At 41.2% G+C, this 24978-nt stretch overlaps 2 protein-coding genes across 2 annotated transcripts in view; both read right to left on the bottom strand.

Moving 5' to 3' along the window:
- Window positions 1-9502, bottom strand: part of RIC8B (RIC8 guanine nucleotide exchange factor B) — a 37078-nt gene extending 27576 nt beyond the window's left edge. Inside the window, exons 1-2 of the mRNA XM_080393381.1 lie at window positions 9324-9502; window positions 6195-6242 (exon numbers count right to left, since the gene is read on the bottom strand). Coding sequence (XP_080249507.1) covers window positions 6195-6242; window positions 9324-9410 — 135 coding nt within the window. The 5' untranslated portion in view covers window positions 9411-9502. The remainder of the gene's footprint in view (window positions 1-6194; window positions 6243-9323) is intronic.
- A 914-nt stretch (window positions 9503-10416) lies between these two features.
- The window catches only part of RFX4 (regulatory factor X4), a 101197-nt gene continuing 86635 nt past the window's right edge, over window positions 10417-24978 (bottom strand). The window contains exon 17 of the mRNA XM_080393392.1: window positions 10417-16276. Within this exon, the coding sequence (XP_080249518.1) occupies window positions 16004-16276 (273 nt within the window). The 3' untranslated portion in view covers window positions 10417-16003. The remainder of the gene's footprint in view (window positions 16277-24978) is intronic.

Below are 24978 nucleotides of genomic sequence, written 5' to 3'. Positions count from 1 at the left end.
AGGTGAACAACAAAAGTTCTGCTAAACATTACAGAAATAGTGTACATACTTTTCTGCATCTTTATTTTTGAATTATGCCATAGATGCTATAAGTACCAGAAGAGGTATGTTTCTTAGCAATCAAGCTTAAATTAAAGCAAGAGGAAAAACCACAACCTGTTGTCAAATTGACTTGGAAATACATGTTGTTCCCCTTTTCCACTGTCTCCAGTGACAGAGCATATTAGTAATAAAATTGCCAAAAAAAGTCAATCAAGAACAGAAATCCTACAACGGCAGAACAAGAGTGGTGTGCTTGGTTTTGTATCACCTTTGTTCATTTCTCAAGATCAATGTTCTTTATATATTTCTAGGCATAAATACATCCATCTTGACTAATAGCAAGTGATAGCAACATACAGGAAGCTATACGAGTACGTCAGACTGAAGAAATTCTTACTACACATGTTAGGCTTAACTTAAGCAAAGATCAAGCTTTTTAAAGAATGGTCCACAAAAATCAAATGAGTCCTTCCCACTCTAATAGCTGGGAAAGAAAAGTCACAGGCCCAACAGTGAGTGCTTGCTTACTCTTTTAGCATGGATGAACCAGAAGCCACCATGTCTTTGGCTTCATTAGGTATTATGTGCCAGAGCACTTTTATTTAGGAGAATGGGAACATCGTAAGTGGTATCAGGTCATGCTTTCCTTCTCATGTACTGGCTTAAGTCGCTCTAGTTCACTTTGTCTTCTGACCCATGTTTTTCATTATTTTCAAATTTCAATTTTAATTAAATTGTCTCTAGGGGTTCAAGAGAAGTACGTTCTTAATTTAATTCAACCTAGTTCTGCAGCTGTTCAGTGGTGAGAATGGTTAATGAAATCAGCTGTAGTGCCAAATACAAAATTCACAAGGAACTGTATTTCCCCCAAAAGGTTGTATAGGTCTGCTATTGTTTACCCCATCTATATTGCTATCTATTCCTCAAACTTACCTTTACTTTACTACAAACATGAAGATTCAGAGCAGACTCTACCCAGTTTTCAGGGAGATGAAAGGAACATTAGCAGTAACCACAATAAACTGCACATGAATTTTTACAACTCCCAAGTTTCAGTGGCTCTCAAAATTATTTAGAAGCTTCTCTTAAAACACAAGTTCCTCTCCATCTCATATAAGGCAAAATTAAGCATTTTACGTGTTTCTTCTATTTTCAGTAGACTATGCAAATCAATGTTGCAGGAAACCAAAGCAAAACTATGTTTTGGCAAGTCAGCGATAACAGATTCCAGGAGCAAAGAGGCATAACTTGGAATTGCTGAATAAGAATGCTGGCTGATCATTACTGCTAACAGGACCAGCATTAAAAGAATAAAATAATTGTTTCAATCTGCTATGAAGTTTTAGAATTAAGCATCCAATGCAGTACAAAAGTAAGCCCAAAAGTACTTGAAATGTTAGTTCAAGCTTTCATTTTCTCTGGAAGAGAACATTTATATAACATTTACAATCAACTGTGTTGAATAATGGGACAATTAGATAACCTCCTCTGAAAAGGCCACGCTCAGTTTTTGCCTAGTCTTTGTGGACAGATAAGGGCAGAGAGGGAAGGTGTACACTTGTATTCCTTGAGGTTTCAGCCTGCTCCACTTCAAAACCTCATTGTTCATCCCCCTCTACAGCAGGAGGTCAGCCTGTTTGGTAGAAGCCTGCCAGCTCTAACACAGCAGAAGTTCAAGTCACAGGTTTGAACACGTGAGAGCTTAGGCTAGATGGGCACTCTTGCAGGTAAGGTGAAGAACATGCTCAGTAATCCATGTTGTCAGAACCAGTAGAATAAACACCTGTTTCAGAGTCAAAGAAAGGTGAAATTCTGCATAGCTGCACTCTCAGCAGCCCTCCTTGACCTCTCCACTGAACAGGGAGAGGGAGAAGCTTTTATGAAGTCTGTAACCCAGCAGTGAAAGAAGGGTGTTAATAGGACAAATGGGTCTCACTGGCTTGACATAAATCTTAAGAGATGTAAAAACTGAAAAATGTTGGATGGGAGTGGGCAGAACCAGAGGGAATTAGAAAAAATGCTTAGTATTAATGAAGAAGACTTAGTAACTTTTCTTCTCTTACAGACCGGTACTCCCTTAAGGGGTTTCAATAAAGTTAGAACAATTAACAACAACAATTAATGCTAAGATACCACATACTGTGCCCACAGGAGTGCTTGAGCTTGATATTTTTACAGGACACTGACTAACAGACTATAAAAGCTTGTAACAAAGTCACTGTAAGGAGAAAAATTCTGCACCTTTGTGGCTGCAGGAACCTCCAGACCTCCCAGAAGTGTCACAGTGTCAACAGCACTAGCCAGTAACAAGATTTTTCTGAGACTTAGACCATGACAGCATCTTGTTGCATCAACATACTTTACTGCTTCCATCCTTCCAAAGTTCAAAGGTACAGTGCACAGCCTTAAGGAATCTCCACACATCATGAATTTAATTTGGAAAGTCCCACAATACATTTGATATGATTCACCATCAGCTATTTCAACACCTTTAAAACATTCGGCAATGTGGGGGGACAATGCTGTTTTGGTGATTTTCTTCATACTAAAGGAGGCCTTGAATTTTAGATCCATTATGTTCAAATTGAACCTGAACAATAAATCAAGAAAAATGAACTCAGACTTCAAATTACAGGACTGAACGAACACACTAAGCTGGAGCCAGTAGAGTAGAAACCAGGTAAGTACTACAAAAAGTGAAGCAGACAAAATGTAAGGAGTTGAAAAGGAAATATGGCAATCACGAAGACCCTGCCATTTCAGATAAGAACATGGCTGATGAGTAATATTCTTACATTTGGCTGCTGCTTCCTTTTTTACCCCCCTTTCTCCCCCAAACTCAGCATCTTCATCCAATTTAATAAGTCAGTTTTGGTTCCTCTCTTGGTCTTTTCCTGTTTTATCACCTAGGCAAACGGTGCTGTAGCTCCTTCCAGTTGTGGAATGCTGTGGCTAACTAGGGAACCAGTACTGACAGACATTTTCAGGACACAAAGAGTGCTGTGATTTCTTACCATTTTAAGTCTCTAAACAGCACAAATGTGTTGCTGCTACAGAAGCAGGATTCTGACCTCTCAAGGTACAAATAATGGAGAACAAAGCTGTTAAATAATAAGAAAATGGTTCTAAAAAAAAATATCTTCCTTTTTGTATTAGGACATGTGAGGCTTGAGCTGAAGTGCCCACTGTGCCACATCAAGAGGGACACACTATGCCCAACAGCTCTCTCCAAGGCGACTGCCCAGTCAAGTTATCAGATATTCATTTTCTGGAGTTGATTCCAGCACAGACCTAAAGAACCAACTGTTTGTGTGAACCATGCCAAGCTGCTGGAAGTGTTGTTTTGTCCCAGCAAAACACCACGAAGAACTTCTTGGCTGGCTGAGACAAACAGAGCTGATTAAGCTCCTCCGAAGCAACCACACTGACTTAATTTCAGCTGCTATCCCAGAACATATTTACCTCTGGCTGGCAATTTCTGTACTGTTTACACACACAAACTGAAAACAGGCTTTCAGAAATTCTTATTTTTTTATCAGAATATGACGTTAAGAAGGAATGGCACCAGCTTGATCTGCCTGGTATCTGAGTAGACCTTACAGTACAACGCAGGTTGCCAACTGATAAATATCAGTATATATTTATAGAGCACCCATCCTATAGGCCAATACAAACACATGCATCATTAAACAAAACAAGGACAAGTAATAGCTCACATTACAATCTTCTGCTTTTTATTATCCTGTGATGTATTAAAGTCCTGTGGCTATGTCCAGATAGACCAGCTTGATAGCATTACCTCTCTTCCTGCCTTCTAGGGGACACAACCTACTTTCCTCCTGGAGTTCAGTCAAACTCACTGTTGATTCAGTTCACAGCCTCAAGCATCATAATTTCATAGCCATATTACGGCAGAACAACTGCTGCTGTCCTGTTTACCCAGCTTCTACAGTCAAGCCAGAGTTTTGACCTTCCTGTCTTTTCTATTTTACAGCATGGCACTGCTACATATGGGTTCTCCTCTCCTCAGGCTAGAAAAGTGTAAAGCACAATTACGCCTATGTTACAATACAATTACACTACAGAAACAACCTTGCTATAATTCTAAGGCCATGGCTGAAGCCATGTGGTGAGGCAGAGGAAAAGAACTCGCATTGCTATTGTTGATCTTTTAGTTGCACTCTTGCATAGACGTGAACGACTTACAACAAAGTCTGTGAGACTTGCTGGAGTAAATAACTAAAAGCAAATTTACTCCTAGGCATGAACAAATCCAATATGCCACAAGAGACTGGTAAGAATTATAGATTGCATTCATCAAGTTATATGGCAAATTTCCAATGTTTCTCTGTATTTGCTCCCATAGCTGAACTTCAAGTCTACTACATGACTTCATTATGGATTGTGACTCTGTCTAAAATCTTTCACTGCAATCATTCTAAGCTAATAGCAGCAGAACTACAAATACTATCCACTCAAGTGTATTTTAGTATTACTAAATTAGAAACTGAACTCATTTCTGAATTAGCATGAAGCTACATCATGCAGTCTTCAAGCAACCTCCATTAATTTTGGTGATAACTTCAGTAGTTTGCTCTCACCAAGAGTGTGTACTATTTTACCTTTCAATTGAAAGCATTTTTATTTTTTACCTTAACTGATGACAGGAGAGTGCTCAATGTTTTACAGATACTAAGGGTATCGAGCATATGCAGTTGAGTATCTGTTAAAAAAAAAACCACAGCAACAAACCAAAACCAACCACACAGAGAAAATCCTACACACCTCCACTCTCCCAGCACTCATTGTCTTTGCTCAGCATTAGCCAACTTGGCTTCTATTATCTATTATCCTTCCCTATGTTCTCAGGTACCTAGCATTCAGTTTTCCAGACTAGACACTTCCTCATTCTCAATGTAAAAAGAAGGAGAAAGGATGGGGAGGGAAGAGAGGGAAGAACACAAACACAATGGAAAAAACAAAACAAGATCCCATTTGAGTTCTCCTATAAATCAAAAAGGACATACACAGTCCACCACCACATCACCGAACATCAGCTTCAAACAAAATCATAGACAAAGCCAAGGTAAGAGGTCTTTGAGTCATCCATGTAATAAGGAATTGTAACTCAAGATTACAGTACACATAACTGATGATTTTGCAAATGCAAAGGACCGAGAGACTTATCATCCCACCCATTTATATCAGAAAGACTTAATACCTGAAAACATTTACATTTTGCAAAATCAATTTTTTTTGTGTCCAATTTAAGACAAGCTATCCTTGCAGGAATCTTGCAAGAACCTTTCTGCAAGAAAAAAAACTTCAAGCTTGAAATCAGAAATCGCAGAAACATGCAGCCTCATTCACTAATGAACAGTTTCTGAATAAATATACAAATCAGCCCAAAAACTAGTTAGAGAAAAGAACAGGAGGGTCTCGCCATTACATATTACACCATAAAAACAACAGGAAGAAAAAGAAATCTATGTCCAAGCTTTAAATGCAAGGCTGTGGATGGGTCTAAAGGGACCTGTTCAGCCCCAACACACCTGTACAGCTCCATTCTATAACACAGAAACATTTTCCATGTTTGGAACCTGACATGCACAGTACACATTCTGCTGATTACAGCTACCTTCAGATTAACAGGCTTCTGTACCTCTGTCTCTCCTACAGCTCCATAGCTTTCTTCTGTACTTATCCCTTCAGCTCAATCTCCAATATTCTTTAAGTATTAACACAGACAAGAAATACATCTCTAATATTGCTACTGCTGAGGAGAAAAATGGAAAAACGTATTGCAAAATTTTTAGATTAAAAGCAAGTATCAATACTCAGTATATACAAAAGAGTATCTTTATTCCTCCATCCCATCTCAAAACCTGTACCCAACAAAATTATTTATGGGCTTTTCTGTTACTACTTTTATTCAAGACAGGTGTTTATATTTGGGGAATTTGCTTTTCTCTTTCAGAAAAAAGGGGAATGGTAGGTGTCATGTCTTTGCACTGAAGAAACAAGAATTAATGCAGAACTTTATAATCACTACTTGCACCATTTCACAATGGCAGCTAAGTTAAGATAATACTTTTCCCTTTCTATACTTCTAACCAGAGCAGGTACGCAGCTCAATAGCCTATTTTACTCACCTTTCTTTTGTCTTCATCTTCTGGATCAAATCTGAAAATGGTCCTATTCTGTAAAAAAAAAAAAAAAAAAAAAAAAAGAAAAAAAAAAAAGAAAAAGTTTGCATTTGTTACATGAACATCAGCTACCAAGTATGTAACACCCGCAAAACCACTGCAAAATTTGACAAGTCTGGTTAAAACCAGCCTCAGATAACGAGGCCATAACCATGTTAACTGATGTCCTTTTCCCATTCTACTCAACTGCAAGAGCTTCAGTAAGTGGCTCCAACTAACACTTTCACAATTACTACTGGTGCAGAGCAAGCCTTTATCTGTGAGCTGTGTTTCCAATGCGAGTTAACAACCTCATCCACAGCACTTCACAGAGTGAAAAACATTAGCTATAGCCTTGTGTTTACAAATATCTTATTACTCAGATTATTCGCCAAGCACTTCTTGTTTACAGGCTTCTGAATGCACTAAGCCTAAAGTGTCCCAAACCAGAACAACTGTACTACAAACCTGCCCAGAAAACAAGTAGCACAAATCAAGTAAGTCTTACTACAAAACCCACCAGTTTTCATATTGTGGCAATTTCCAAAACACACTCTCTGGTACAGCTGAACATGAGATAGACATGGTCTAACAATGAGTACTTATTTCCTGTTAAACACTTCAAATAGTAATTGAGTCTAGTTCCACGTTAGTACCCTGAAGTATGTTATTAGTGAAAAATTACTCATATGGCACAAAGTTTATTCTGCCAGCCAAAGAAAGCAGTAATACCAGACAGTTATTTTAAGGACATTTTAAAACTTCCCAGCTAAATGAGTAAGCATGAAGAACTGCTTCTAAAAAAATAAAATTATCAATTTTTATTACTTCCAATATACAGCTTGCTACATCATGCAAGTGACTGAAAAACAAAAGTGACCCTCCATAGCACATTAGCAGGCCTCTTGCCTTTCATGACACAAGCTCACAATTACACTGAAAGGCCTTGGACATCTACCCTGCCATCAAGGTTTACCAATATCAGTTAGATCCTTGAGGATGGCAGGAAAGTAATTACTCTCCTTTCTCCTACAGGGCTCCCAATAACACTACTGAACAACGCAAGTTCAGCAAAATGCCAGCCAAAAGCAGGTGAATATTAAGTGATGACCAATTAACCAACAGAAGACAATCTTTGCATCTGCACGTTAACATTTTTGGAAATTTACAACAGAAATGTAGCAATAGTAAGTAGTGTAAATGCTGGAGGAACAGATTCAGAAGAATCACTGCAAATGGGACAGCACAAGGGAGCAAGAACAGACCTATTAATTACTGTCATTATAGTTATTCTATAGCCACCTGCACCTTCAAACTACACTTAATCCATCCTTTCTCTTCAACTAAAGCATATTTAAATTGTTATTTGGGGAAAAAACTAAGGAAACCTAAAGCACAGAAGAGGCATGGGCAAAGATCTGGGAGTACCCTGCCCACCCTTTGCTGGCCCACAGGCAATATATCTGAGTTAGTAACACACTGCACAGAAAGAGAGATGTAGGAAACATTAAGGCAAACTTCTTAACAAGAAACACAATAAAAGAAATGTCATATTGAGACAGTATTAAAAGAGTTCCATGCCAACTTCAAAAGAAGCATTTAGTTGCACACGTAACTCCAAGACTCCATTCAAAGACCTGAAATGACAGAACAGAAACACCACTAGCTTTCACTCGGTCCTTGAGAATTCAACTTAAGCCTAAATAAATTCATCTGGGGAAGCTGCTGAGAAGGCATAAAATCCAGTACAGCAAAATTATGAAATGTTTGTCTGCACTTTTTGTCTGATAACATTTAACAAAAGGTTATTTTCCAGAGTCAGATCAGAAGATAAAAGGTTCCCTCAATCAGAATCCTTCCTCTATAGAGGTCTGCAAATTAAGAGAGATGTGTCTAATGAACTCCAGATCTATCAATCCTTCAGAAAAAGTGCCCTGCAGCTGCGTCAATCTCTGCATTTGAATTTCATGTGCACAAAGGCAGCCTACGTATAGACTGTTGCTCAAGCTTCTTCTAGAGGCTCATCTCAGTGAGGATATCAGTTACTGCCATTGTTAAGACTTAAAAAATACTGCACATAAGACAGCAAACTTCAAGCCATGTCTTGGAGACCAAAGAATAAACTTCACCGGTCCACATTCATTTGGCTTTTCCCCTAATCAGAGCACTAGGAATCTTTAACTAAAAACCTCAATGTTTGTTCCTGTAACAGATTCCTAAATTTCGGCAGATAGTCAGTTCAACACAACTGCATTTAAATTACATCCAAAGCAAAACTCTCAGTACCACCAGTCACAGAAGTATCTATGCAAAGGACAGAGAGAAAACCTGATGGGTTGAGACGTGAGCTGTGCAAACAGACTATACTGCTCTACTAGAATCTAGGTATCAAAATGACCCTACCAGAGATGGGAAATAAATAAAACCCACCTAACTTCACTCCTGTTTCTACTTCCCAACATTACTGGGAAATCCCTTCACTTCTTGACTTAGCATACACATATCGTACTACAATGGCAGTAGACACTAATTAAATTTACTCTTTAATACCTAACGGGTTGAGCTTCCAACGCTGACATAACCCTTACAGATGGCTACCCTTTTCCCTTTGCTGGGCCAGAATCAGGAACACCAGGCGAGGCCTGGCAGCCCATCTCACACAGGGCCCTCCCAGCGGAGAGCTGCTCCTCGGCTGCTGCCACGGCCGGTGCAGAGGCCTCTGCCCCCCGCACGGCAGCGAGACCCGGCGGCAGCGGCCTGCCCACCCAGGGCACCTCGGCCGGGTGAGCAGGCACACAGCCTGTTACTGCTCGGCCTCCTCCCCCAGGGATATGCAGGTTAGGAGGTTTCTGAGGCAAATTTACGCTGTGGAACTGCTCTTTCCACAGGCTGATCGCCGATAACCCGCTACGCTACACGTCTGGCACGTAAAGCAGAGGCCAGCCGGAAGGCGCGGGGGGCCCAAGCCTGGCGGCGGGCTTGATCTACCCGCCACACGGCTGGTTTGCGCTCCCGGCCAAGTCTGGCCTCCCCCGGCACTGCCCTCGCTCACCACCCCGGTACTGCTGCGCTGTTCCTTCCCCAACGGCCCGTTACCTCCTCGTTGTACCGCGCCAGGACCCGCTCCACCGCCTCGGCGCTACCGCGCCCCTCCACGGCCTCCAGCACCGCACCCAGCTCCATGCCCACCGGCCGCCGCCCGCTCCTCCGCCGGCAGCAGCCGCCGCTCCGCCGCGCCCTGACCTCCCACCCCGCGCCCCCTGACGTGACGTGACGCACCGGTCCCCTTGGAAACCGCCCGGACTGGCAGGCAGTCCTCGAGCGCTATTGGCTGGAGAGGGCGGCGCGGGCAGCCCCGAGCTCTCCTATTGGCTGCCATCTCGCCCGGACCCGCTGGCTGGAGACAGCGACGAACGGACTACGACTCCCAGCATGCTAAGCGGGGGACCCTGCGGCGCGCGGCGGGATCTGCGGCACTCTGGTGCCGCGGGGCACGCTGGGTGCTGTAGTCCGCGGCGGGCAGCCCCAACGGCGCCTGGCGAGAAGGGCGGCGGAGCGGGATGGAGAGAGTGTTCGAGTCCCGAGGGGCCGCGCCGTCCCGGAGAGCGCCCTTGGGTTGCTTGGTGGTACGAAGCACACACCGACATATGCCCTCCTCGTTATGCCTGTCAATTTGTGCGCTGTCTGCGACTTGCCCTGTGCTTACCGTGCCTGTCACAAGGCAAACAGCGTGCCAAAACAAGGGCTGGCCACTTTTGCTCAAACTTTTAGGCAAAGCGGTGACACCACAGCATTTTGCAGTGCCTTCACTGCACCTGCCTCTGAGCCCAGGGCAGACACTCCAGCGTATGATGGCGGCAGGGCTGCCTCCCACCCCCACCCTGCCCACCGGCCCTGCACAAAACGGCGCCTGCTGGCAGCCTGAGCCCGGGGGCAGCGCAGGGCAGAATCAGGGCTCCGGTGTCGTTGGGCCTCCACCACTGGCAAAGTCCGTGTCTGTTGCCTGATGTGAGCCTTCACTGTAATGTCTGGCAGCAAAACAAACCCCTTTTGCTCAAGTCCAGCCCAGCCAGAGTGGTGGTGGTGGTACATGAAAATTCTCTATTCCCATGTGGAGACAACCCCCCTCTCTGAGGGACAGCATGGCTGCCTTCCCAAAACTGGCCATGTATTCCTTTCACAGAGGGGTCAATATATTTTTCAGAAGGTGCTGATGTGGGTGTGAGCAACCGGGGCGGTGCAGAGGAGAGGTGCCTGCACCAGGCCGCTGCTATGTTCGGGATGGCGGGGGGGCTGCATGGCAGAGCCTGCCGCAACAGGGCAGAGGTACACTACATCTCTGAAGTGCTTTGCAAGACTGTAGGTTTAAACTACATTGAGAAGACATGTAGTATTTCCATAATTATGGTGCCCTATAATCAGAATTCACTGTCCAGAGAGCAGAAAGCAGTTTCTTAAAGTTAACAAACCCCCATGATAATAAAACTTCGGGGAGATGTGGCCAGTCTCTCCTTGAAGTATTTATTCCTTCAGCAACAATTCAGGAGGTACTCTGTGGTCATGAAGATAAACCTTTCATCTCAGACGATCAGCTCCATGGCAGAATATACCACAGGGGCAGCGAGGTTCCATCTGCAGATGAGTGGTGGCTTCACAGGGGCAGTGAGGTTCCATCTGCAGATGAACGGTGGCTTCAAAGAGCGCTGAAGGTGCCAAGACACGTCGGTATATGCCTCTGTGTGTTTAAGATGCAGACTCAAACTAGGATCTGAATTTTCTGGTTAGGGGTTTATTGCCACAATGGGTTGAACTGAGATACAAAGCCAGAACAACATGGTCATTGGACTGCAAGGAGTAACAAAATCCAGCCTGAAATGCGTAGCCATTTCTTCTGAGTCAGGTCTGTGTGTGTACTAATGCAGCTTTTAAGAAAAACCCAGCAAAAATAATCCTTAGCTTGTTTGATTTACAACTCTATAATAGAGCATAAGCCTGCCTAGATTTACTTACAGCACAGCAAAACACTAATTTCTCTTGTACATAGCCAATTAATTTTTTTAAAATTAAAAATCCTAAAAAATAAAGACTAGGAAACTGTTACTGCCCTTTAAAGGCACATTGTTATTCATCATCAGTGCTTTTTAGTTTCCACTTTATGTAGCATATGAAGGATTAGGATCTCAGTGAAAGAGGGGGACAGATTGCATCCTCTACCAAAGAACTGCCAGACCTTTTCAGATGGGTGCATACCATGAGCCCTTCCCATGTTAGTCAGCTTTATCTAAACGTTCCAAGCAATGTCTGCCCCTGAATTTCATGGGTTTCAGGGTCAGTCACAAGAGAATTGTGGGGCTAGAGAGGTCAGAGGCCATTTTTGTCAAAGAGTGGTGACCTTAGCAGCAAGAGGTAGCCTGACAAAAACAGGATTCATGCTAGTGAATGGAGTTCTCACTGCTCTTCTCCCGCTGAGTCTTTTTTTCTACCTGGTAATGAAAAATCTTGAAGGATTGTAATGGCTTTTTATGTGCATATATACATATATGTTTTTGTGTGTATACATCTATCTAAAAATATTATATATGTTATGTTAGTCATGCTATAATATACATTACAAGATACTGTATTGTATATATTACGTATTATCTATTTTTGTTGTATGTTTTAGACCATGAGGAAGATTACAGTTTTAATAAAACGTGTATTTGTTGTGAGAAGACAGAAGGTGAGCGAGAAAAAAAGAAAAAGAAAAAAGTAGAAGAAGGGAAGATAAAGTGAAAATGACATTGAGTATTTTGGCATGTGGTATAAAAGCTTCTTCAGAAAGATTTGTGTAGTCACGTATTTATATACACATAAATATGTGGCTAGGCAAGAAACAGCAGTTTCAGTTACCGTTGTCAAGGGAAAGGCTTAATTAACAGGTTGCAGGCTCTGACTCAGGAGATTTTGCAGTTTATACAGGGATGATTTAGGAGATCCTTGCCGCTAACTGTTGGAAGAAGGGTTCGCTGGAGTCAAGAAGATGCTCAATATGAGTTATGCATCTTGCTCAACTTTATTAGTTTCTAACACTACTTATATAGAACCGATACACATGCATATTTGTAAAGCAGAAATATAATTGGTTAGTAGTCTCTAAACGCGCGCGGTTCTCACACCTCTAATTATCATGACTAAAATAAGCATTCTATCCATGTAGCTATTCTATCCGTGTTGCTATGCTTCAGCCTTGTAGTTTGTTACTCCCTATATTCCCATACCGGTCCCTATCTTTCTTGGCCCTGCACCTGCTTTCCCAGCAGCTGTAGCTTGTTACAGCCACGGCCTGTTGGCACAACATAATTACTTGGTCTCAGGATTCAAGAATAGCTCAAGGCTACCTTTCGTGTTAGCTTCAGCACAGCAACTTCAGTACAGTTCTGATTACGGGCCTATTCTAATACCGGGCCTGGATTGTGCAGATCTTCAGAGATTCTAAGGCCATGCTTCTGCAGCCATTCTTCTGCAGCTAACCAGCCATTCTACCCAGAGGTTATCATCCTCTCATGAGCCACTGCACTTCACAGCCTGGTATATACCCTTGTGACCTGAAAGTCATGGTAGTTTATATTAATAAGGTGGGCTCTGACCTGTGGTTGTTGAGGAGGGGGCCTGCTTTCCCTTGCAGCGCTTCTGATGCAGGTGGTGATGGTGACCTCTGTAGAGCTGTGTTCGGTAATCTATGTATTGCTCCCCATGAATGTCCAGTTTAAATTTCAAAGCCCTCATCAGAAAGCAGTTCAAAGGTAGTTGGAAGTGCACATGCAAACTCCTATGGTATCAACACAAGTTTCTAAATTAATTAAAAAGAAAAAAGGAAAGAAAGACTGTGGAGGTTCTTTGCAAAAGACTTTCAGGGCCTTATGGGACTGACGATGTTCTGTGACTTTTTTATGAGCACTTTTGTGGTGCTGCTGTTGGTCAAAATTCCCCCCCAGGACTTTGCACACAGTGTTGCAGTTCCCCACTCAGAAAGTCTTTATTATTTATGGGGCTGACACTGTGTCTGATATCCATCCTCCTTCCTGAACAGTCTCCCTGAGCTCTTGAAATCAGGGTAACTGAGTTGTCCCCAAATGTGTTGAAGGTTATGGCATGTTTGTTTATTAAAGTAGTCTCATTTTCTCTTCTCTTTCGGTTGATGGGGTTTAGACTTTATTTGGTTTTACAAGTTACTGTGAAAAATGAGGAAGTGCTTCAGGGTTCCCTTGAGTAGTGCAGGGGTTCACCTCCGTCCTGATCCTTCCAAAGACACAGCTTTGACTCACTGGTCAGTTCTGCCCACAAACGGCTCCCCTTGGAGACACCATGGCACGTCATGGTGAGCAGTCCGTCAGGTAACTGGAGGATGATCAATGTTCAATAATGAATGAGTGCACAGGATCACAGTGGGCTCTTGGCAGATGCAATGCAATGCATATATTTGGAATTCACTGGAGAAGAGAAAGTAGATTTTTCTATTCTAGTGACACTGCCTTTCTCATACTGATTTGTCACATTCTTGATGAGACAATTATTTCTATGCTTGTTAATAATTAATTGGCCAAAATCAATGCTTTGATTTAAACATCTTCAATAACAAAAGTAGGACTTTGGTCTCAAACACATCAAAACTCCAGCTGCTAAAGACTGGCTACGGAAAAAGCTTCCTCACATGACTTACTTTCTTCACATGTAGACAATTTTGCCTGAAGGTAACCTGAATAAGAATAAAATAGATAAGATAGCCTATGCCTGATCTCCCTTGTCCTTAATAAAAGTGAAGAATAAAAGTATATGGGGTAATAAAACCAGCTGAGAGAGGTAAAGTTTCAGGAGGTCTGTGACACTAACTCAGGAAACAAAATTTCATCACGTACCTAAAGGTGGAGATAAGGTCCTAGTGTGTTTCTGAAAATCCCACCAGGACCTTGGCTGAATATTTAAGAGCCTGGACAGTTGCCAGACCTGGCCTGGAACATCCTTCTTCCCTCAGCCCTTGCAGATTTTCAGTGCATTCCTCTAGTTACTTTAGACCCCAAACTCTACCAGTTTACCACTAGTTAAACATGCAATTTTATGAATTTTATGAAATCTGAGAATTTTGCCACATTATTTACTTACCTAAGGAAAAATTACTTCTCCATTTACTGTATTCCAGCAGCAACATGGTTGTTACAAGGTAGTGAAAAGGAGAGAGCACATCTTACCTGCCTCAGTGAATATAAAGGCTTGGGTGAGCAACAGCAGCAAGGCTTAAACTGAGCAATACTGAGTCATCTATCCAGTCATGGCCATGCACAGTTTGTAGCTGCAAGCACAGGTGTAGGGCTACAGTGACTGTAAGTTATATATATTCTCCAGTCCTTTGTTGAATAAAAATATACATGGTCAAATTTAGGATTTTTCTTAAAGTTTGCAATATATTGAAGTTACTGTATTTAAGTAAATTTAAATGGCTTCTATTTAATTTCAAGAACTTTATTTGAGTGTGAAAATCCCTCATATATCTTGCACAACTGTACATATAACACTTATGTCCATTTTAGGCATAAACATGGTTATCATCACACTGGGTGCTATCAAAGATTTTATTTACAAAACAATTACTAAAATGCCTAATGTCATATTTCCATTTATTTATTTCTTACCCATAGGGTAATAGGTCCACCATAATTGCTTGGTGCATTTTATAATACAGAAGAAAAGGCTATGTTAATAAAATCTAACAAAAACTCACAAATAGCTACAAAACTGACAGAAAATGTCTAAGAAAAATTCTCCCCAAAATACAATACATTTTTCCACACATACACAGTACAGAATAAGTTCAAAGGCACAGCTTTGAATTTTGCTTTTGTAGAAGTATATAGAATTATCACCACGTGAAGAAATTGAGAGAACAATTTCATACCTGTCAATAGGTAATTAAGTGAATAATCATGTTTGCATTGTCATTTTCTTTACATAATTGCTTCATATCATCATATTTAACATATGTGGCTCTGAATCCAAAATCTTCCCAGTCCCCAAGTCCCTTCTTAACCTTGTCAATACTGACCAGAGAAGTTAGATTTTTCCAGATTGTGCAAACTTAACACAAATACATATATAATAAGAACAATAGTCAACTTAAGGCAGTGTATAATTCAATGCTACATGTCTTTTTTTCTCTTTTGTAAAGATCAAACTTACTGAATCAACAGAAAGGTGCATCAATATACAAAGTTAGGTGTAAACTGAAACCTATAACATGTGTCTTTTAAGGAGCCAGATAGAGGAATTGATATGAACAAGTGATGACTTGGCAGAATGGTTTTTAAGGAATGTATTAAGAGCTTAAAAAGAAGAATAGATGACAGGGTTTTGCTTAGGGTGAATTTCCTGTCTTTAATTCAAATTATAAATATTACCTGTTCCAGTACTTTTTTTGTAAGACTCATTAACAATTGCCATTAAGTGAAGGGGGCAAAAATGGCTCACTCAAACTGACATCACACAGGGTTGGCCCACATGCCAGAATTAAAAAAGGCACAGATTGGCCCCAAAAGTGATCTAGAATAGCACAAAAATCTTTTTCGGCTACAGGAACATACAGTCATACTGGTCTGCAATCTGTCCACATTATGAACTATGTTTATTTGCCCAGGATCTTTTCCATCTTCACCTCCCTTGAAGAACGTTCATGAAAAGTCACACATAACATGAAGTTTTTATAACTCTTTTAAGTATATGGGCTTAGCTGATACCAGTCATTTTCATTTAGCCCAACCTGTGGTGGCTTCCCCATTGATATAGGCAAAGCCAGGAAAGTGTTGCATGTGCTCATATTCAGAATTTCTGCGTGTAGTCAAGGGGGTGTACATGTCGCTAGAATTTCCGTATCTTGTGGAGTGCATGGATGGGCTTGTGTAGCAGGAGTTTGCGGCCGGGACCTCCGGCCAGCGAGGAGTCACCGGTGTGGGATGCAGCCTTGGAGTACTGCTCATCAAACAGGGCTCCATTCTTGATGTTGGGCTGTTGAAAGGGTACTACAATAAAAACAAAGAAAGACAAAAAATCATCTGCCACATACTCAATTTTAAAATAAGGGCTGGTGGTATCACAACTCTGTGTTTGACAAAACCAAAATCATATGAATTACCAGCCCTCCAACAACTAGGTGACATACTGAAGGTGGAATATCAGGTAACTGGTGCATGCAGTCAAACCAAAGTGTCAGGGAAGGTCTTGCAAAGTGGTCACTGCATTTAAATATTGAATTAATTTATCAAAGAGCTTCATGCTGGCAGGTATATCTGCAAGTAGAAAAATAAACTGAATTAATCCAGTCTTTTTCCCCCATCTTTTACTTGAAAACTTGGTATTCATTAGAAAACAGGGTATAAAATGTCCCAAGTCCCGCTCACTCAATTGAGTTTTGAGGGATGAGAGCAAAAGGATCTTTATTACTGGAAAGGTGCCTTCCTTTTTAAATGTTCACAAGGCATCCTGCCATTTTCTGCAGAAAAATAGTATGGTTTGGCCTCAGAGTGAGCAGCCAATTGGAGAACTCGTGAAAAGAGGCAGACAGAGGAAGAATCTATCTATTCCCCAGCTGTTCTCAGTGACAGTTGGAAACTAGAAATCAAAGAAGTTTGACAAATGCCTCCCACTAAGGAGAAGATGTCTTGCGGAAAGGATAGGCAGGAAAACAGCTTTTGCCTTCTACAGCCACAGGCTGCCCTGTAAATCGTGCTTATGAGTGCTGGCTTAACATGTATTTATCTTATTGCTGTTTTACCGGAGCAGATCATCTGTGCTGTGCCTAAGAAATGTCCCTCCCTGTTTTGCCCTCCTATTATCCATCTGTGCTGCACAGATGGTTAGTGCCCATGTTGCCCTTGACCAGCCATGTATCTTCAGAGCTTCTACATTTTACACCTCTATACCTTTTCCATCAGAAGTGTCATAATTTAAAATTTCACCATCTTGTATTGTTTGACACTGTGGTATTTCCTTAACTAGAAAGATGTCACCAAGGTAGGACTATTCACCTCTCAGGCACCTTGCAAGCTGCATACCAAAACTTTATACGGCTGAGGACTGTAAAACCCCTTCTCCATATTTTGGAGGGTTGTGGAGAGAAGAGCTGCCATAGTTGTTCCTAGGAGTAACATCTCATCAGTGATTCCCAAAGGGTCTCATTACATCACTCCACTGCAGGGTGGGGCTGGGGTTAACCAGTTGCATCCGTAACTGTTGCATAAGACCAAGGCAATGACAGCAGAAGAGTTTCTGCTGACTCCCTTCACTCTGCAGCCAGGAAGGCGGCCCCACCTTGGCAAACACATTCAAACAGTTCACAAGCCTCAGGCAGCTCAAAAGCCACACACTGACTGCTTCCAATTAGAGTGGAGAAAGACTATTTTTGACCAACATACTGTAGTTAGTGATTTAGCATATTCCACCGTCTCCTGGCTATACAGGCCAGTTAGCAGATGAGAGGGAAGACATCAAAGCTCTACGATGGCGTTATTTAGCATATACTTCTCATTGTCACAGAGACTGGATTTACCTGTGCAATCAGCTGCTGCAGGCTGGTAAATGGCAGCACCATACTGGAATGTCAACACTTCCAACTGGTACAGCTAATACAGCTATCAGAATAAGCTGTATTGGCAACACTGGCAAAAGTCCATACAAGATCATCCAAATTTCCATCTTCACCCCAGAGAAAGGCTTTTCCGTAGGAAAATTCAGTAGAGCTTAGGCACTGACCACAGAAAGCCTTATATTCCTTTGCAGAAGAATCAAGTTTTCAGACTTCTTGGCTTTCCAGAAGCTTTTGTTGAAGATAAAAGCTGCCAGGGCCCAGCAACAATGAAACTCAAGCTCTGAAGTGTTAAATGAGGTCATTTGAATTTAGGATCATGGCTCTCTCCTTTAACTCATTAATTAAGGACAAGGCACTGTCAAAAAACAACCAATCTGCAAATATTCTAAGTAAGCATAAGAGGTTCCAGAAAAAGTTGAATTATTTTCATATTTTTAATATTTAGGATGCTGCTTTTCTGGTCTGCACTGGCATTGCACAGAAGTCATTTTCATGCTAGTGCCTTCACCTGAACATCTTCACGAACAAAGCTCTTGCCATAATGAATATGGAAGAAACAAGTAATCTTGTAATTTGCTATAGCTTCAGAGTTGAATTCGTCTTACCTAACTTTAGTTATCAAAAAGTCAGGCATCTAATAAAAGTGAGTCATCTGTGTTCTGTCTACAGCCACCAGAACAATTTACCAAACCTCAAGATAAATATTTGAGATAGAAGATTAACAGTCCTCAGAAGATGGCTCTTTTCTTCCTCCTGCTACATGATGTAATCCATTAGTTAGGTTGGCTCAAGTTAAATTAAAGTCCTTTTTCCATAGCTGTCATATCTATAGGTTGTTTTTCCTGGATGATCTCAAATGTCCCACTAATGGCTGTATACAAAATGCTTTGAAATAGTAGGACTCAGGACCAGGATGGATCACAGGGAAAAAAACACACCACACAAATAATACATTTTTAACTTTCTATTTTCTGTATGCCATCTGTGGAGCTGCAAGATGTGGTCCAAGCTAGAAACATTCTTCTTTCCGTTCAGTGGTGTTTTACTTGATAGCAGTCATCATGGTCTTTGTCTGTATCACCCATTGATCTATACCTGAAGTCACTGTTGATTCTTGTGTTAAAGAATATACTTACAACAAGATTAATCTTGACTTTTGCCATAATACACCAATTATTATCTGTCTTCTTCCCAATGGAGTAATTGATCTACTCTGTTGTTAACTGAAACAGAAACATTTGCCATCCTGACTCAGTGCAACTTTCCTTTGAGGTTGTGAAACGGAGGTTGTGACTTATAGCAGGGGAATTACTTGCTTTCATACCCTTTACAAATTCCAAGAGAAAGCCCTGGTTTCTGCTGGGATAATTTGCTACTTGATAACTTATAGACTGCACAATTTTCATCTATGAGCAAGAGGAACAAAATGAACTCTGGGAATATTGTTGCGGGTCTCCTGGTTGTACATGGCATTATGTGGGGAAGCCATATGCCTTTTAGGTAGTTTGGAACCACAAAACCTGTGCTGTTGGGGGAATGAAACTTTGACTCCCAGAATGAATTCCAGGGTGTGCTGAGAAGGGAAGATAATCCCCCTCCTATGTGCAGTCAAGAGGCCATGCTAAGGCTTGCTAAGAAGGCAGGGCTAATGGCTGTGCATGAGGGGACAGGATACAGTGTGCTGCTTTTCCTTTTCATCAAGAACACCCGATGCAGCTGTGTTTATGAATGTGTCATGAATGTAAAAAGAATAATTGCTTGAAAATAACATGGACTCTAAATATCTAGTATTTTACAATAAATTCTGTTATGACTGAATGCAAGATGGAAAGTTTTGTAATGGTAGGTCAGCTAATCGCAAATGAGTCAGTGACTTCTTTTTCCCTACAGTGAAGAGACTATTGAAAGACAATATTTTTAAAGTACTCATTGGCCCCTGCCTGACTATTAACTCACCCAATGAAGCATCTATTCAGCCTTGTTGGAGTGTCCAAAGCGTAGCCATCTGGGCGGATGCCTGCCCATGCTGCCTGAATCACCTTTCACACTCTACATCCGGTTTAATGAAGAGTGCTTAAGCATGCTGAACTCAAAACACTGGGGCCTAGTGATCTTTGCCAGATATAAAAGCGACATTTGTTGGAGAGCTCTTGACAGGAAATTACCATTTTCTGGGTTAACTCACACTTGCTGCTGCTGCTGCTGTAAGACCTAGACAAGAAGCTCTTTAAGTCTGGGAGACTTTGTGCAGATTATTGTTATGGCCTTGCCCAAAAATGTAAAATTAATTCAATTCCTTTTAGTATTATTTTAGAAAATACAACATTAAATATGTTCTCATGAAGTGAAGACTGAGTTCCTGCAATGTGAGGGTGGAGAATAATCTATTTATTCTTATCCTCAACTGACTGACTGATTATGCATGGAGGTGAAAGGTGTCTCTGTCCAAACAGCAAAATATTTTCCTTATGAATGAGGTTCTGACTTGATGTTGCATTAGCTCACACTTTTGCAGAATGCTGTAGGTTAATATTGTATGTTAGCCACTACTTTAAAGCTTGCAAATAACTCATATCAGAAATTACAGCAATTGTGAAGAGCTGCCTATAAATTAACCTAATATAAATATGCTTAAAATCTCAAAAAATTATATAATCAAAACTATTGATTGATTGCATCTTTATAACCTTTAATTTGATCCTTTTCTTCACAAATTGAAGCTTATTGAATATTAGTCTGTCATATAGGTTGGGCGAAACTTTCAAGTCAATCTAAGTGATTTTGATACTTTTGGGAGTGGCATTTGGAGCCCTATGAAAACGTTATTTGTTATTATTTACAAAGAAGTTAAGACATCTGTTTCCTGTTGCATTCAATACATAATTACTTCTATTACATTCTAACAACCTCAAGTCCCTTATGATGCCATACAGTTAGGAACAATGATTCTTGTGCATGGGTGGGATTTAGACAGTATTTTCTTCTTCCTGTCATTATTAGCTCTTTGATGACAGAGTGGTTATTGGGAAGGGCCTGCTATTCTTACTGCATTGGTATAGTCACGAGCTTATACTGTGTATCTGCTGGGGAGACAAGAACTTTTCCCGTTCTTTTTTTTTTGTGAAGTAAATGAGCCAGAACAACATGAATGGACACTGAAGCACGGGCTGTGTCTGGGAGATTTCTTTGGCTCCCACACACTGTAACAAAAACCAGTTACGAAGTGCTGCACCCATGTAAATCCTTCTCTAGAGGCATATGCAGGGAAGTAAAGACATGGTTGGGTAGAATTGTGGCATGCAACATTGCACCAAGAAACGGAGTGTTGCGGCAACTCTGGGAAGTAATGGAAGACCACTGCAGTCCTCCAAGCAGTTTAGAAGAGTCAAACACTGATAAAGTTTCTTTAGCTATGGCCCCAATACTGTGCTCTGTGCCTCCAAGAGTTGCAGACCCGATCTACCACATGACAGCAGGTTGTACTACTACAGCATTTTCCAGACTGATTTGTTCTATCCAGACCATGGAAGTAAACTATCTTCTTCATAAGCCCATTTTGACAACAGCAAAACAGGAGTGCCAAGCACTTGCTGATACATATGTGCTCCTCCCAGTCCCAGAACCCAGTTGAGGAACAACTGACCCTGGCTGTGCTCCCGAGTGCAACAGGAGATAGCTTAAAAGTCAGGAGGGTGGGGTGAAGCTTGTCTTTAAGGTGGGAATTGCATCTCAAGGAACAAAAAGTGAAACACTGCTATGATACTTCTATGACTCTCCTTTAAGTACCTCCACCTGAGATACACCATTTGGAGGTGGTTGCTCCATTTTGGAAGTGCAAAGGAAGAAAAGGTAAAATAAAAGGCTCTGTGCAGCGCAGGGTCTAGGAGTGTTCACAGATCTAAGTGGCTGATGTGGCAGCTTCTTGACTGAGTCCCTCCTACCTACTCAGAGATCAGGTTTGCACAGGAAGGCTGGAGGGGAGCTGCAGCTCCAGCAGCTTCCCTGCTCAGCAGAACTGAGAGAACAGGACATTTCCATGCTTCCCAGACAACACCTGCTTTGCAGTGCACATGCAGTCCTGAGATGACTCCTCCATATAGAACATCCATCACAAGAGAAACAGAACAGGTGATAACTCTGAAGTCTGGAAAAGTGACGACAGGAAGGAGGCGAGGGGAATGATGGAGATTTATAATGTCTTCAACAGCCAGAGTAGATAAATAGGGAAAGAATATTCCCTATTCCTCATCATGCAAAAAACATAGGGCACCCAATGCACTTATGAGATAACAGACTTAGAATTAACAAGAGAACGTGTTTCATACAACCCACCCCTAAGTCTGTAAGTACAAATGGAGAGCAGTTTGCTACAAAATACAGCAGTCTAACTGTTGCTTCCTACTCCGTATGTCCCTAAGTCAGCTCTTGCCAAGGCCAGTGCAGCTATGCTGGTGAAAGGACCACTCTCTACATACCCTGTTTCTAAGACTTTCCCTCCACACATTCATTTCTGGCCATCGCTGGAGATACGACCTGGATAAATGGACCTACAATATGTTTCACTACAGCCATGCATTAGAGTACTCATACATCTCTCTTGTACGCTTGCCATTTTTTGTACTGTATGTACAGTGATGCACATTCACATGATGTGCATCTTTATATGTTACCAGTTTTATTAAAATACAAACATATATACTGCTGCAGGTTTCTCTAATTACTCTTCCTACTAGAAGAGTGATCCTTGTGGTTTACAAAGAAAAATTACTGCAGCATGGATGTGTTTAAGGAAGAGATAGAATGATACGAACTGAAATATTTATGGATAGCCTGAAAGAGGATTAAGACCTGTCCACCCAGGGTGAAACTTGCTAACAAAAGCTGTGATAAAACCCAGTCAAGTGTTGATCATGGAGGTGGATTAGGTGGTGACATTATCAAGGGGGTACCTTTGACAGAGGTACCTCTCTGCTAGACTCAGCATAGGCTAATAGGAGCACTCAGAAGCTTTTAGACAGAGTTGTCTATTTTCTACCCTGGCATCTGGTACCTAGAATTGCAGAGGCAGAGAACTGATGAAACATAGTGTCAGTATAGATGTGTTTATGTACACACATTACACAGTCTCCTATATGATGTTGGAGTAGTATCATAGGATTGTATGCACTTCTGCATTATGGCTTGGAGAATTAGGTAGTAACAAATCAATCTGTAGATAATTTTTCTTTATTTGTGTGCCAGGCTCCTGGTCAGTAAGCCAAGTCAAGAAATGAGCAATCAGGCCTGGAGTTACAAGGAAGCAACTGTTCCGTGAACTATTCACAGATGCTGATGAAAGAAAAAAAATATCAGATTAAGACCAAGGTTTGAACAGACTGTCCCTGTCAACAAAAAGACTTTTAGCCATCAGTGGGAATTAGTCAGCCTACACTGCCAGAAGGAGCCTGTTTTAGGCTTATGCTGGGTTAGTAGCTGCAGACATTACTTTAGCAGAACATTTACTCCCCTATAAAGTTTTTTACAAGCCATCTCCTCCATTTTTTTTTTGCCTTCTTGTCCCTCTGTGATCCACTGATCTTTATGAAAATATAAGCTATCAATATTTCTATTTAGCCCAAATTCAGAAGCCACTTATCACATTTCGCTGTGAGCCAAGGTAAGCTCCACGACTGTCTCAAAGATGAGAAATAACAATAACCTCAAGGATTCTCACCAGCCTGTTATGGAATAGGATGTGAGTGAGCATGCAGCTGTGACACAAAGTGCTTCAGCAGTATCACCATTAGCAACTACCGCTGTCTCGTTTCCTCTAACACTAACTCATGTTATCTAGAAGTCTCTCACTAACATGAACTTGCCACCGGTCAGATGAGATAGGCTTGGCTTGGGACTCCCACCTTCTGCACTTTTCAAGAGCTGTACCTAGTACAAGTTCTACAGCTGTGAGACTTCTTCCCTAGCACAGTCCCACTGTAAGGCTTCCAATGACAAAACCACAGTAGACTTCCTAAAATAAATACAAAGAATCATCATTGTATTGCCAGGTTGGGATCAACATGCTGTATGTTGGCAAATACAATTTAAAGGGTCACTCATACCCTTCCCTTCACCTTTCCTAGCTGTTCAGTTCCCCACTTCCACCAAATAGAAGTTATTCCCTCCATTCCCTTTGCTCCAATTCCACTCTTTTTTGTTGACGGTTTGTAAATTGTATCTGTGAAATGATCTCTCTTAAAGTTCTACTAAACAAATGAACAAAAAATCAAGCAGGACTCTCTGTTTTTCTATAGAAACATTTCTCTGGGATGTAAAATAGTCTCGAAGTAACTGACCTGATAAAATCTGGAGTAAGTCACTCTTTTCCACAGAAAGAGGTTGGATATGGCATTCTTCAAGACCGAAATACTAAATATATAGCTGCAGCCTCAACTCCACCTTGATTACATGTCACCTGTTTTGGCTCAGACCCCTGTCTGGGACAAGGTTTCTCTCTGAATCCGTGTTTGTAGAGGAGAACTTACCACACACACAGATAATTTTTTTCTTTGGAGTTAATCTCTAGACACTGTCCTAAAGGGCATGATAGAATATTAGCTACAGTTGAGCCAGAGTTCTATATTTGGACTGAATGTAGATTATAACAAAGAGTTCTTTTGAAGAGTAATGGTCAATGCCTCCTCTTCTCAACTGATTATATTACCACAGCCATAACATTGCATCTCCTCCAGTTTCAGTATAGTGGCAGCTGTTGATATATTCATTGCAAATTTGGCTTCTTTTATCTTGACAACATCATGAGTCCTACTGCAATTCCTTGTACCATGTTCCCCTCAGAAAGTCTGCTAGAAAAAGAGTAGTTCTCTAACATCTTATTAGGGACATCTTGTGAAATCGTTTGGTTAAAAGTAGATAAGAAAGAACTTATCATTGGGGCAGGCATTTTACAGAAGCTCACTTAGCTTTAAAAAGAATGACAGAAAATTCCATATTAAACCATTCAAGACTTTCAGATTATTTTTGAAAGTAAGGTTTCAGTTTGTAGCTCCTTTCAATACAGAATGAGTACGCTAATAGGTTTTTGTTAGTTGTGTCCTGCTGTGAGATTCCACCTTGGTTTACAAGAAGCATGAGAAAGAA

Source organism: Falco punctatus (assembly GCF_963210335.1).
Source record: "Falco punctatus genome assembly, chromosome: 6".
NCBI classification, from domain to species: domain Eukaryota; kingdom Metazoa; phylum Chordata; class Aves; order Falconiformes; family Falconidae; genus Falco; species Falco punctatus.
The sequence above is the reverse complement of the archived record's forward strand: the minus strand, read 5'-3'. Positions and strand labels throughout refer to the sequence as shown.